General features: G+C 37.2%; 1 protein-coding gene across 1 annotated transcript; it reads right to left on the bottom strand.

The window, feature by feature from the left end:
- Positions 1–3,826: 3,826 nt before the first annotated feature.
- On the bottom strand, positions 3,827–6,630 carry LOC148026966 (acyl-CoA--sterol O-acyltransferase 1-like). Its single transcript, XM_087691519.1, has one exon. The coding sequence runs from the start codon at positions 6,287–6,289 to the stop codon at positions 5,105–5,107; it is 1,185 nt and encodes a 394-aa protein (XP_087547645.1). The 5' UTR covers positions 6,290–6,630; the 3' UTR covers positions 3,827–5,104.
- Positions 6,631–14,860: the final 8,230 nt, after the last annotated feature.

The following is a 14,860-nucleotide window of genomic DNA, read 5'->3' as shown; positions in this document are numbered from 1 at the left end:
AATGCACCACCTAATATGGAGACATATGCACAAAAATTTCCTCCAACTCCTCATCGATATATTATCGTCTCATAATGCTTCTCTGGACTAAGTGTGGTGACCTGCATGCTACAATTTCCTAGCTTGCCTTCTTCACTTATTGCAACTCCTCCTCACCCTCTACTTCTTGCAAGTCTTCCTTCTCTACTTGTATACCTCCTTCTCTCCACTTGTTATGATAGGAGATCGCTCGTATGGAATAATCAATAGCCAATCGTTGTTGAACTATCTTTGTGGCCTTCAATTGCTTAATCTTAAAAAAAACTTGACAAGGGTGGGTAGGTTTAAATGTATGAGATATCCTTCCAAGATTACTCTAAATAGGCTATGTTTGGGAGAATAATGACAATTCTTAAGCATCACTTGAGCTACATTGTTTAATGTGACCTCGACAAAGAGATGACATGTAGTTAACACACATAATTACTTTCATTGTTTATGCAATAAGTGTTATATTATTTTTTATAGTTGTAGTGATATTGTTTGTCATCACTTTAATGATAAAAAAATTTGAAATTATTTTCCATCACTTAAGTGACATTGTATATAAGCTAAGTGATGCCCATAGATTTTTTCCCTGAATTTTAAGGATCATAAGATGTCTTGCTCCCAAATATTGCATGGACATCTCAAAAGAAGAAGGGAGAAGCAAAATATGGATGAAGGGGGGATGAGAGGAGACTAGTCATGGTCCACTACTTGTCAATCCATGACACAATCATCTCAATCTTTGTGTTGATCCTTGGGATCCTCATGATCACTTGATGGTCTTTGCAAGGATTCTCCTAATCTCAATGGTCTTTCCAACCATCCTCATGGTTTGATCAATCTTCACAATGATCCTTGCATCCTTAATTTAGATCACATCCCATAAGATGATCCTACTAATGGTAATGATTTGACATCTTTATCCTTTGGATTTGACCAGAACAAATTTTACTGATTCTTCATGACTATTGATATGATCTACTAGTTATGTCCTCCATAGGACCTAATCCAATCACATTGATATAAGGACTAAAAGGAAGGAAAATTTTGCAATAGTGGAAGGATATTGTAGCATGATGGATATCTCTATATGCACAATACTTAGTGATGACACCATGGCTGTGCAGTATGGAAGCAAATGAACATGAAGAGAGAGAGTTAGATAGTGAGAGAAGAAGTGTAGCATGATAAAAATACTAACACTAATCTAAATACATGAAAAGCTAAGTACAATCAACCCATACACATGTAAGTGAGCACATCAGTGAATCACTTGAAATAAGAGGCTAATGATGAGAGAGTTCATGCAATGCTCGAGGGGGGTCACCTTATAGAAGCACACTATATAACGTGCATTCAAAGGATACTTTAAAAACCCCTTTTTAAATTTTTTTCACCATTTTATATACCCCTTTTGTGAATTTTGAATGCAATAGTTATATCCCCTCTATAAATCTAAAATTTGAATCGAATGTGCATTTTCATGGCCCCTTCTGTACAATTCAAATTAAAACATAATACTACCATAGTGACTACTTCTCCAACTCATCACTTCCAAATGGAAAACCATACATTGAGCATCATGTTTCCTTTTACCTCATCAAGTGGAGCATTATGAGCATTCATTGCTCATACAAGATCCCAAGCAACTACCACACTAGTTAGGCAGTTACCCTCATCTACTCTTTACATCCACACCCTTGATTATGGTTTTGTACTTTGAATTTCACTTTTGTATGAACTATTGGGCCAAGTCAAACAAATAAACATCCACCAAACAAAAATCATTGCCTTCACGATCATTGCAAGCTTGTGAGCAATCCGTTGCAACACCCTTGTTCTGATGTCTTGATTTCAATGGGGTGACCTCTTGGCCAACTCAAAGAAAATATCCATCACCTCCGTGATCATCCTAGGTCCTTGAGTAGTCCAGAGTGACACCCTTGGCACAATGCCTTAATCTCCTTGGGGTGGGGCTCTTTAGGTCAAGACTAGAGCCTTCCTTTCACTCTCTTTGATCACCCTTTTTGAGCATGAGAAGGAGTGTTAGGCTACCTTAAATTGCCTTTCAAAGTACCATGGTTCTTATATCAGCCCCAAAAGGTAATTTTGTGTTTTAGACATCACACAAGACATTTCAATAGGACAACTAGTTCAAAATGTTGTATTAAAGAGGATCCAATGTGCACTCCCATTTTCATAAGTTGATCTTTATGATTCATTTATATAGAAGGTTTTTTTCACTTGTTGCATTTTAAGAAAACCTAACTACATGGTTGGTTTTTTTTTTTGGATATAGCCATGATGTGAGACTTTGACTTGATATGTTTAATCATACTTTTGTAGACAACTCTTACTCTCCCTTTATCTTTGTAGTCATTCAATGTTGCCTCAATAAGCTCAAAATCAGATCCTGTATAATTTCAAGTCAAGATTCTCACAAATTAATCTCCAAAATGATTAGAAATTAGACCTAAGATACATATACGAAAGTGATTTTAAAACAAACCCAAACCTTACTAAAGCTCAACTCTTTCATAAACCAGTAATTATGGTATATGAAAATAACATTTTACTAGAGGTTTCAATAGTTAAAAAGATGTCACTTACCATCGTGAGTGTTATTAAAAATATCCATCTCCTCTACCTGCAGCTAAAACCGCAACCACATTATCTTCATTGCTTTCTTCTATGTCTTTTGAGCTAGACATCGCTGCCATCTTCAACCCTTGATTTGTCAAATATCTTATTTGATGCGCTTGACCTTCCAATATATGGGTTCTCATGAAATTAGAAAGACACGAGTAAGTAGATTGCTTGCCAATGACTCGCAATCCATAAGGAGCTTTTGTTAGGAATGTGGCTAAAGTCAGGTTTGCACCTTAACAATAGCTTCATAACATGAGTGGAAGACAATGATTGGCTTATCTTCTTGCCTTATATGCAGAGAGGGGGGGTGCTATCCATACTAAGATGTGATTTACTACTACACCATTGTACCAATTCTATTTTCACCACTATCCATGACAGTTTACAAGGTTGAGCGAGATGAGCAACCTCTTGATTGCCCTCCTCCAACACTTTTAATCTGCCTTGATGTAACCAATGCCTAATTTTAAGGACTCCTTTTTTTCCAAGATCCACAACTCTTAACTCATAAAATGGGCCACTTTACTCAAGATAGTGAGCCACTTAACTTGAGTAAAGTGTGGCTAATTTTTTGAAGCCATGCACCACCTTGCCATGCACCATTTTACTAGCATATGCCCTAAAGGGAAAGGCTAATAAAATTGCAAGGAGAGGAAACAACTATGGATGCTTTGCCTCACCCGACAAAAGCACATGGTGTGTTGCCTATAATCCTCAAACTTGGAAGTTGTTTGGATTTTAATGTGAACACAAGGTAAATTCATATTGATGAAAATCTATGATAGAATCCACTCCCCCTCCCCCATGCTAGTTGTAAATATTTGTCTCATGAGAACATATATGCCTTTAAGTATTGATCCCCTCCCCCCATCTTCCCCCCACCCATCCCCATCCCACTCCACATAACATCCCCCCCCCCCCCCCCCCCCCCCCCGGCCTCCCTTAAAAAGTGTGCTTCTGAAATTTTTTGAATAAAAACACCCCTAATGTAAATTTCACATGAGGTGCATTTATAAACCCCTTCTGTTTTTGGAAAACTGTAAGTCAACATAATAAAAATATCCTTTCTTTTGAACTCACATGGTATATTACATGTTCTATAAGGTGACCCCCCCCCCCCCCCCCCGCCCGAGATGCAATGAAGAGAAGAATGAAGGAAATAATCAAGTTGAATGGATTTAGTGTTGTGGTGTTTTGCATAAGTAGGGAAGAAGGCTAGAAACTAGCTAACTACATCTAGAAAGGGTTGATCTACTACCATCCCTCCCTAAAGCCTATTAATGCAATGCAACAACTAATACATCACATGTCAAAATTATCCCATGTATAGGTTATGCATGCCGCCCAATTGTCATGTGGCATCTTAGGTGTGGGCAACACTATAGAAAGTTTAAGCCTCTAAATTAAGACAAGGATATTGGAGAAACAATAGGAAAGGGTATGACCCTTGTATTTATACATTTCAAGTCCAACCCATGCATGTGTGAGTGAGCACATTAGTGAATGCATTGAAAGGAGAGGTTGATGATGAGGGAATTCAGGCAATGAAGAGGAGATGAAGGCGATGTTGAAGTTGAATGGGTGTGTTGTTGTGCAGTTGCCTATAAGTAGGCAAGAAGGCTAGAAGCTTACTAAGTACACCTAGAAAGGGCAAACCTCCCAAAGTTTGCAAACACAAAGTATAAATGATACATCACATGCCGATATTGTCCCATCTACAGGCTGTGCATGTTGCCCAATTGTCATGTGGCATCTTAGGTGTGGGCAAAAATATAGAAACTTTAAGCCTTTAGATTAAGACAAGGATATGAAACAAAATAATAGGGAACTACATGACCCTTGTGTTTATACATTTCAAGTCCATTGTACACATTGTATATTGTACACATGCACTGTAACACATATTGTACGAAGTACATATCGTCCTTAGTGGTTCATTTTTAAAAACTTTAAGAGATTTTCCTATTCCTTTCATAGCATGCCATTATACACTACAAGTTTGATAGAGTGCTACCATCATAGTTGCTCATTGGCCCAACATAAGCTCAACTAAATAGATTCACTCATAGAACTTCTTCTCTAGCATTTGATGCTTGTTATCTATGATCAATGAACTCCCTATTGTTGTGAGACACAACTTCTCATCGACCCAAGGGAACCTCCACTAAATAGCTTTACTCATTAAACTTATTGCTTAGCATCTAAAACTCTATAGGTATAACCATTGAACTATTTGTTGTTGTGAGATTTTGCACAAGTGGATCAATCAGCGAGGTTCGATGTTGTTGAGGATTGAATGTAAAGAAGCATGATTAATTTTGGTTGTGCATATGGTTTTGCATGCTGTCCAAGTAAATCTACTTATCCTTAATTACCCCACCCACTTCGACTGATATAAGGTAAAAGATCAGCGTTTCTTACTAATTTGCTATCGCAGAAAATCCGATGGGCAAACAGCATTTGTGAGAGGAGGCATGAAAAGCCAGACGACCGTTATATACAAGAAGCTCAAGGTGAAGGCAACACACAATGGGCGAGGCAGCCGCAGACGCATCCCCGACCGCATCCACCTTCTGAAGCAAACCTCAGCCATTGTGGCCAAGCCATGTACCAGGAAGAAGGCCGTGGTCTCGCCAGAAGCTTGTCTTCCATTGTGGATGCAGAAGAAGATGAGCTCATGGAAGAGCCCAGAGACGAGGAAAGTGGCCATGAGGGCAAGGCAGCGAGCTTGGAGTGAGGACTTCTTCTTCTTGTCCAGCGTGTCTGGCGTGATATGCTTATCGAGATCGTCAATATCATCATTATGTACCGTATGTTTATCAACATCATGATCGGGGCTGCCGCCATTAGAGCTGATGCAGATAGGGGGTGGTTTGAGTGGTCTGGCATCGAGATAATGGAGGACGGGGTCGTACACAGTTGATCGGAGCATGGCAGACACGAGGAGGTTCCAGCGCTTGCCCCAGAACTCAGAGAGGGAGGCGGACATGAGGGGGTTATGGGAGGGGGCCTGGCATTGGACGTGGAAGAGAAGAGAGAGGAGGGAGGCGAAGGCGCCGAAGGCGAGGTCGATGCCGAGGTAGATAAGGAGGCTGTAGAGGCCGTGGAGGAGCCAGGCGGGGAGGCGGTGCCGGTGGCGGGCGTGGAGGTAGAGGATAGCGAGGAAGGCGATGGATTGGGAGGCGGCCTTGAATATGTTGGTAGAAGAAGAAGACGACGACGACGACGACGATGATGATGACGATGATGATGAGCAGCCCGTCACCCTGACAGGAAGAATGGGCAACACGGCGACGTATAGGAAGGCACGGATACCATGCATGTAGCTTCGGCGCTGCGACAACGAATCTGAAGGCGCCGCGTGGAGGCGGAGGTCATCCAGGCCTGCGCCCCAGGAGGCGAGGAGGAGCTTGAAGGGACCCAGCCAGAGGCACGGGAAGGCGGCCAGGGCCCGAGCGTGGCAGGTTCGGAGCGTCCATGGGAAGAGCATGAGAAGAGGCACTAGCATTATCAATACCGACAGCCGCGCCCTCGGCCAGCCTCTGCAGCTGCTCTGCGCCATCCCCATCCCCGCTACCAAGGCCCCCCCATACAAGCACGCCCCGATCATCATCCTCACACCTTCATCACACTACCCCCTCCTTACTCTATCACCATACCCCTCCTCACTATCTCTTGTGCCATTACTCCTCTTTCTCAACTCCCTTAACTCTATAAAAACTGTACGTAGAGCTAATAAAGAAATGCTAGCTTCTTTTAAAAAACACCTTGAAATTTTGACTGGTGAAGGTTTAATTTAACCCAAAGTCCCCAAAGTTCTCAGGTAGAAATCATACAAGTATGTGTAAATCCATTAATTTAGAAAGAAGATCCCTAAAAAATGTGGCAAATATGATTGATCTAAAATATCCATCCAAAATGTGGCAAAAATGATCCTCATGAACCCTCGACCACGGTCAACTTGGCCTAGATCAACACAACAATCACCACCCCTCACCGCTCAACATCGTTCAAGTCAAGACTGTTTGGTGGATGGGATCTAGATGCCATAGGGTGGGTCAATATCAAAGGAGAAAAGCTTTGCATTAAAAAAATGCCATACCCCATATTAATCCACTAAAATTTTAGGTGCATCAAAAAAGTTGCCACTTTCTTCAAGTAGTGACCTAGCGAGAAGGACCTCATGCAAGAAGGTAAAATCCTATCTTTGATCAATGCTATTGACTTGTATGCATGTGTCTCTATAGAGAATATAATTTACCATCCCACTCACGCAACCCTAGATTCAATATAGTTCACCAACTAACATTGTCTTATCCATACTCAGAATCTTTAATTTCATAAATCACTATCTTGAACATTGCAACTCAATTGTTAAAAACACTTCAACTTGATGGTGGTTCCAAACTTGAATAAATAAACTCTTCTCAACTCATTCAATGCATAGCTTGGTTCAATAGATAAACCTCACTAATTTAAGGAGCATATTAAAGCTTACTTAATAACTCACTAAAGCACACTCAATGCTTAATATGTCAATTAGAGCGACATAATATACCACTTATACACCTTATTTCACTTTCAAGAGATTGGAAATACAATATACAAGCCAATGGAGAATGAAATGAATAGGTACTTCTCATGAACAACATAATATAAAACTTACACACTTTCTTTTGCTTTCACATGCTTGGAAACACGTACAAGCCAATGGAGAATGAAATGAATAGGAAATCTAATTTCGTTTTAAGGACGAAAGTGGTTTGAATAAACAATCTAGCCAAATAGTACCTGCACCATCTTCTGAACATGTACAAGAGGTGAATATTTCCTTATAAATAAATGCTAACGATATTTATGGTTTGAGAAAGTGACATCTCACACTCAATTCCTTATATAGAAAAATTGAAATTTTATCACGGAAAGTATGTTATGTAGGCTACAAGTTATATGATCATGTTGTGTATTTGATTTTCTGACTAGTGCTATCTCCTAGGGAGAGGTACCACAACACATTAGACATTCAAACATATATTTTAAGGAGACCATAAATAAGTTTTTATTTTTATTTTTTTAAACACACGCACACACACACACACACACACTCTCTCTCTCTCTCTCTCTCTCTCTCTCTCTCTCTCTCTCTCTCTCTCTCTCTCTCTCTCTCTCTCTCTCTCCCTCCTTAAAATCATGAAGACATGCAAAAATAGTTTACAAAAGTAAAAACTAACTTTACCATTAGATGAACACTAAGTGCATTTTAGGGTCTTCTAGACTAGTGAAAAAATAAGATCCTCCAATTAAAGGGAGACCAACCTTAGAAAATTAGTTTTTCTTTTGCAAAAAATAGACTTAATCCCTCTAGAAATACCAACAAGGTTACATTTTGTAGTTTTCACTTCTTAATGTACTAATTCTATCTCAAGCATTGGATAAAAGAAAATCATTGATGTTGAGTTTAGTACATATATTTTTTCACAAAAAGTTACAATGTTTAAAGAGCTTGTAACTTTATTACATTACCTTAGAATGAATGATGAAAAGACATTTTAGCTTTAGTTTTGTTGAGAACCTTCACCATACACAACCCATTATTAATCAAAATTGAAAGAAACACAAATTGAACAAGAGAAGAGAAATAGAGAAGGCATGCACGACACAAGATTGAGTACAATCTCCCCCCATGCATGGGTGATCACCCCTTCCCCCCCCCCCCCCCCCCCCCCCCCACCAATACATGTATTTATAATATTGAATTAAGCTTCTGTGCCCAAAATAGGTTGAAAACATCCTTCTTGTGTCTCTTGCTTTTCCTCACCTTGCATGACTTGCTTTTGTGCAAATAAATCAAAACACGCTCTATTTTAATAGCTTTACAAAAATAGTATTTTTTGTCTTCTCTAATAAATACATCAAAATAAATCTATTGCATATGTGCACATGCAAAGTCCTTGTGTGCTAATAGGCACATGCAAAATATAATGAGACCATTAAGCTTTACTTTGCTCAATGAACAAACCATGTCCTATAAGTTATATTACAAGATGGCTTCTACTACTACTAGAATTTGACTTCACTATGAACATGAATAAAAACATTACTATATAACCAATCACTATCATACATAACAAGTAGTAAGAAAGCGATGAGAATTGATGACATTGATGACCTTTTAAAAAATCAATCAATTTATGCAACTAGGTATAGCTAACATGATACCTTGTTGGGCTAATGAAAGTATAGTCTAAACTCGTCAAAAGGAACTACCAAAGTGCCCAATCGAGAAGGCAATGCTCACATGAATTCTTTTTAAGACGGCACTATCAAATCATTGTCGATCACCTTTATAGGTCAAAGTAGGATGGTCTTTCGAGGGCATGTATTTGTGAGCATGAGATGGAGGATCTGTTGCAAGAAGCACAAAAAGGAATTACATAATGAGTTTCAGAGGTTAAATGTAAGGATATAAATCTTAGTATATAATTACAAGAATTGGATTATCCTCAAAACTCTTTTGATGGCCATGCACTATTGCATATGCCTTTAACCAATCCTAAAACTCAAGCGGGGATTGCTCCATTCCTAGAGAAATGTACCCCCAATAGGGGAGGGCAACGATCATAACGAAAATGTTAATAATTCATATGATCTTTGGACGCATTGGAGGAAGTCTCCTTAAAAATTCAATCTTAGGAAATTACTCGAAGTAGTGCCTACACGCCTTTATCATAAGTTAATTCAATGTAAGACTTAAAAAATTGATACTAGCACTTCCAAAGTAAGCATAAAGGCATCAAAGTGGAAGACAACTAGTGACATAAAAATAGTCAAGATATATTCATTGATCTAAGAGCACAGAGATAATAGATACTACCATCAATGGCTATTTATTGAATGAGGTTCATGTTTTAGACTACTGATATAACAAATGATATAGGAAAATATGGTTTCAAAAGAAGGTGAATCCATTGGGGTTAGTTCAAACTATGAAGTCTGTAATTGTTGGACTAGAGTTTTTTTGTGAATTATTTGGTGGTTAGTTCATCAACAAATATCCCCTCATTTTCTATTCTGTTGTTGGGTTAGCCTTGGTTATACCAAGTAAGATATGGTTAAAATTAGTATAGAGTTACGATCAAGATTGGTTCTTGAAATGATAGGCTTAAGATAAAGTAAATTTAAAAGGGTTTTTGAGAGAGTTGGGCAATGAAGTAGTTGGTGAAATGGATGAGAAGTCCAATAACGAGTTATATGATTGAGAGAAAGAGAGGACCAAAAAGGATCTTACAATTGGTTATTTAAGACAAGACGATGAGTGGGAGAAGATAAATTGGAAGTGAATATTGTACATCAACATCACATAGTAGAATAAGTTTCTGTGGACATATACATTGTTAATCTTTCATCAGATAATGATTAAGATAGCAATATTACCAACTAGATATCAATATTCAAAGCTACAATCCTAGATTGCTTAGTGATTCCTACAAGAAAAGATCAATGTATCAATGATGTGATACATGAAGTTAACAGTTCTAATGAGCAATTTCCTAATGTATGCCTCAAACTTCCTTTAGATAGATACAAAAGTGAACATGGAGATGCATTCTTTGAGCAAGGGTCAAAAGCCTCATTTGGTGATGTTTTAGAAGAGGAGGAAGTGGAAAACATATTGATCTCACATCTAGATGAAGCTTTAACAAACTCTCCAACACGTTTTGAGGATAGAAGTCCCATTGACTATGGTTACAATAAGCCAATTTTACAATATTTTCTTCAAAGACACATGTTACGCCTTTTGGGTTGGAATTACTTCTACTTGCAAATGAGTTATAATCGTCAATTAGAAAAGAAAGAAAGAGATAGGTGAGACATAGATGTTTATAGACCTTGATTAATGATATGGATGATCCACCAATGGCTCTACATATATTGGAGTGTAGCACTAATATATGCAATAGTAATCATGAAATAATAATTATTAAATTAAATGAGACATAAGAAAGAGAGCAAGAAGTAGCTGCAACTATTGTGAATAAAGAAATGAAGAAAATAACTAAACTTTAAATTTTAGAAGAAATACCACTTCTAGATATGAATTTAAAGGAACAAGAGTATAAATTGAGTACTGCTCTATAACAAATGAAATAAGCTTTGTTTATTTCTAGGGAATGTTTGTTTGAACATGAGCAAAAGAAGAAATTCTTGAGAAAATATAACTTTAATTCTTCTTCCAAAATTGGAGTGCAAGTGAGAAATCCTTCTAGTGCTTCTTGATTGTATCATTCCTTTAACCATTTAGTTGGCAATAAAAGGAGGATGTATCTACATTCTAGGATGCGAGTGGTGGGGTGCTATGAAACACAAGTTAAATAAAGCAAGACACATATGCGATGTATGCACAAGGTTGTATTTCCTCATGTGAAGAAAATAGTAATGGATTTTACTATCTATGGAGATGGAAGTATGCCACATGTTAGATGGTTTAAACCAATGGCACCTCGCAACTTTTAGGATCTCAAACACATTATAAATTATCTAGGTTGTCAAATCCAAGCTAAGAAAGATGAGGCTTTGCACTTATTAATCCTTAAGCTTAAAAGAGTTCAAATAATTAAGAACACCTCAAAAAACACAATAAGATTTTATGATGCTGTCATTAAAACCTATTTGCAAGATATCCATGCATTCAAGGGTAAATTTTGTGTGCGAATGGCTCTACTAAAGCCTCATTCAAAGTAAAGGCCAGTAAATATTTGAAAAACTACTAGTCATCCTAGAAAAAATTAAGGAATGCATACAATAATCTCCTTACCCAACGTATCAAATGCCTATAAAATAGAAATTACCAATGAAATTGAGAACAATTTAGCTATTGTGCCCTACATGGCTTTACCCTAAGTAAATTCAGTAAATGTAGGGAAGAAGTGCAAGAGTTGGATGTAAAGCATGGCGTTCTCACAAATGTTTCAAACATTTAAAAAAATATTAGGAAACCCTTTGAGTCCACCTACAAGAGATGGGGTGTTAGCACGCTAAGAAGTGAAATTTAGGGGATAGTATGTGTGCAAGGCCTAGTGGAGTTTAAGTATATATGTAACCAATTGATAAACCAATAGAGCTTAATTCCACATTTGTGTTGCTTTCTTAGTGATGTGGGTTAGTTGAGTAACAAAGCTCCCTTCATGAAAAGTTTACTAAGAGAAGCATTGATGGAAGATCTTGAATTGGTGCGGATTTTGACTTTCATTTACCTAGGCAAGGGAACTAATGTCATTTTCTAGATTAGAGTCTTTGAGCAAGGTTGTTAACTTGAGATGTCTGAAAGCTCAATTTAGTGATGAATTCCTTGTCTTATGGTTGTTCTCGTCTAATGTATAAACCTAACAAGAAAGGAAAATAAAACAAAAACAATGGACATAATTAGAGTATATATGTTTATCTTTCAAAGATAATAAAAACATCTCTAAAGGAAAAAGGGATACATTTTTAAAAATAAACACATAAACCAAAAAAAGAAAAAGAAGATAACACCTTCAAGTGTTGGTAGGATATATGGGTCTCCTTGATAAGTGGCATGTGTTTGATGCCTTGCATCTCTTTGGGGTAAAGTATAAATGTATGTACTCTTTTGATCCCATAACATTAAAAAATAAAAAAGTAAAAGAAATACCAAAAAAGAGAAGGCACCATATGCTCTAAAGGACAATTTTGAGTTAGGGACCAATGACTAGTTGTTCTATTAGGTACATGGAGGGTTAGCAATAAACCATGGAGTCCTATTTAGTAACGTGGTGTTAGCTTACCTTGTATGAGTTTGATATGATAAGCATTGTGATTATCAATGACACAATTTAGATACAATAATTCTAGTAGGAAAGTAGTGTGGCATTTGGTTGCCTATTTCTTAGTGACTCTAGAATGTTCTCTAGTTGGTCTACTCTTTACATTGGATGAAGTCATATCATGCAATTAAGTTGGGGAATGAGTGAGAGAAAATGTTTGACTGCATAATGTCAAAACCCTAGGTGTGTTAGGGATGTTATGGAAAATTTAATTAATAAAATTTCAATGACATAATAAAAAATAATAATAGAAATATGTCTTATACATAATTTATTTATAAGACATATTTATAATTTTATATGTATAAATAGTAGGGAAGAGAGAAGATGACAGTGATGAGAGAAGATAGGTTCAACGTGAAAAGAAGGGAAGAAACAAGATGATAGTTGTGAGATAGGGGTTCAAGAAATAGGGATCAAAATCCAATTTTTATTTCATAGAAGCATTTAGGATCCTTGAATTGAAATCCTACTAGTATATACATTAGTTATGGGGTCCATAATTCATCACAGACATGGCCAATATCAATTAGAATTCGTATACATCAACATGGTTATTTGTAGACAACATATAATGCTTCTATGGTTCAAAAACGGTCCTTATACTAGTCTTGTTCTATAACATCCCATATACATATAAAAATCTCTACATAAGGGTAAGATCAGCCCACCAAATCTTCACAAATCCTTGCTTTTATCTTCTAGACAGCATAATGTAAGAAGCCTTCAAAGCAATCTAGTTGATCTTCTCAAGATAAGGCATTGATGAGCATGTAACTATAAGAGAATGTATATAACAACAATGCTACCTTTGTTTCCCATGTATATTATAGCATATTTCAACATACAAGTGACTTCAAAGTAGCCCTTGTTTAGATACAAAGTAAAATGCAATGGTCAACTTCATACATGAAAGATATACTCTATGATATCATTGTATTTCAACCTTGAAGTATACTCTCCCCCCCCCCAAATTCCAATCATGAGCAGCCCTCATATATGCAACTCTTCCCAAAATCCACACCTACAACTCCAAAAAATAGGTATAAATTTGGCTTGAATAGCCCCACCTTGTTCCTCTTACACCAAATTTCCCCCCACAAAAAGGATGCCCTTTTTCAACTATAGTTCCTCTTTTTCATCTAATTAGAGGCTCATGATTTATCCCCACCAACTAAGGTTTGACATCTATAAAATATTTCATGTTTTATTGGCATGCTAGACACTTAGCAAAGAGTCTTTGATAGGTTATCTAAATGGCTTGCTGCTTCATACAAAGAAGCAACTAGTATCCTAGATGCATATAGCTAAAACACTAGTGTAGACAAACCTCTTCATTGTTTTCCTCCACTACTTTTGTGGTCACATGACATCCACCCCTTCTAAACCTATACATCTTCCAATATGTGTCACATTTCCTAATCTTCAATAGATTCAAGATCGTCTTCCTCATCTTCATTGTATATTTGCTGGCATGTGTCAGATCTTTTAACCTTGAGCAAGTTCAAGTTCATATTCTTCATCTTCATTGCTATCCTCTTCCTCCTCTTCTAATGATGTCATGGATAGTCTCAACATCATCCTCATCCTCTTCATAGGTGGTAGAATTCCTTCTTTTGAATAGCTTGAACCATCTCTTTAAAAACTTTCTAATGGTGCTGTGTTGATAACTCGGCCTATTATCATACATGAGTATCCAATATTCTTATTCCATACCACTCGGATGAAGTCTATGTTTCTTATCCAACGTGTCTTTGTTCTTTAACTTGGCCTCCTTTAGCCTCATTCGTGTAAGCTCTACATCCTCAAGTCTTCTCTCTAACTATGAAATCCATAGTGCAAGAATCTTGGCTCAATTCATTCCTTCTTCCCAAGGTTGACATTGCATGTAGCTACAACTTCCTCAATCCACATGATTATAGGATTTTGTCCACATATTAACTTTGCAGGCATATAACCTACACTAGCACCATGAATAGTGCAATCATCCCAAAAGCATAAGGAAGTAGCCTTGGCCACTCCTATGTCTTCGCTTTGCATGGTTTTGCTAGGGCTTTAATAATTTGCAGGTGTCTTCTTTAACTCTTCTCATTTCCTTCACAATTGTATGTTGATGTGAGAGCAAGCTTTAATCTCTATCCTAGATAATAATTCCCTAACTTCATTAGCATCCAACTCTCCTCTACAAGTTGTGTTAAGAATTAAGATTTTGGAGCCTTCATTAGTCCCATACTCAAATAGATGATTTATTATCCCAAAGAAGAATGGAACTTTGAGACTTATCTAGGACATGTAGTAGTTAACAAAGGGACAATTAAAAATGTTGATGCAAGGATTAT

This window comes from Lygodium microphyllum, chromosome 13 (genome assembly GCF_053477565.2).
Source record: "Lygodium microphyllum isolate KBCC chromosome 13, Lygodium_microphyllum_v1.1.10, whole genome shotgun sequence".
Classification (NCBI taxonomy): domain Eukaryota; kingdom Viridiplantae; phylum Streptophyta; class Polypodiopsida; order Schizaeales; family Lygodiaceae; genus Lygodium; species Lygodium microphyllum.
This window is presented reverse-complemented; position numbering and strand designations above follow the sequence as displayed.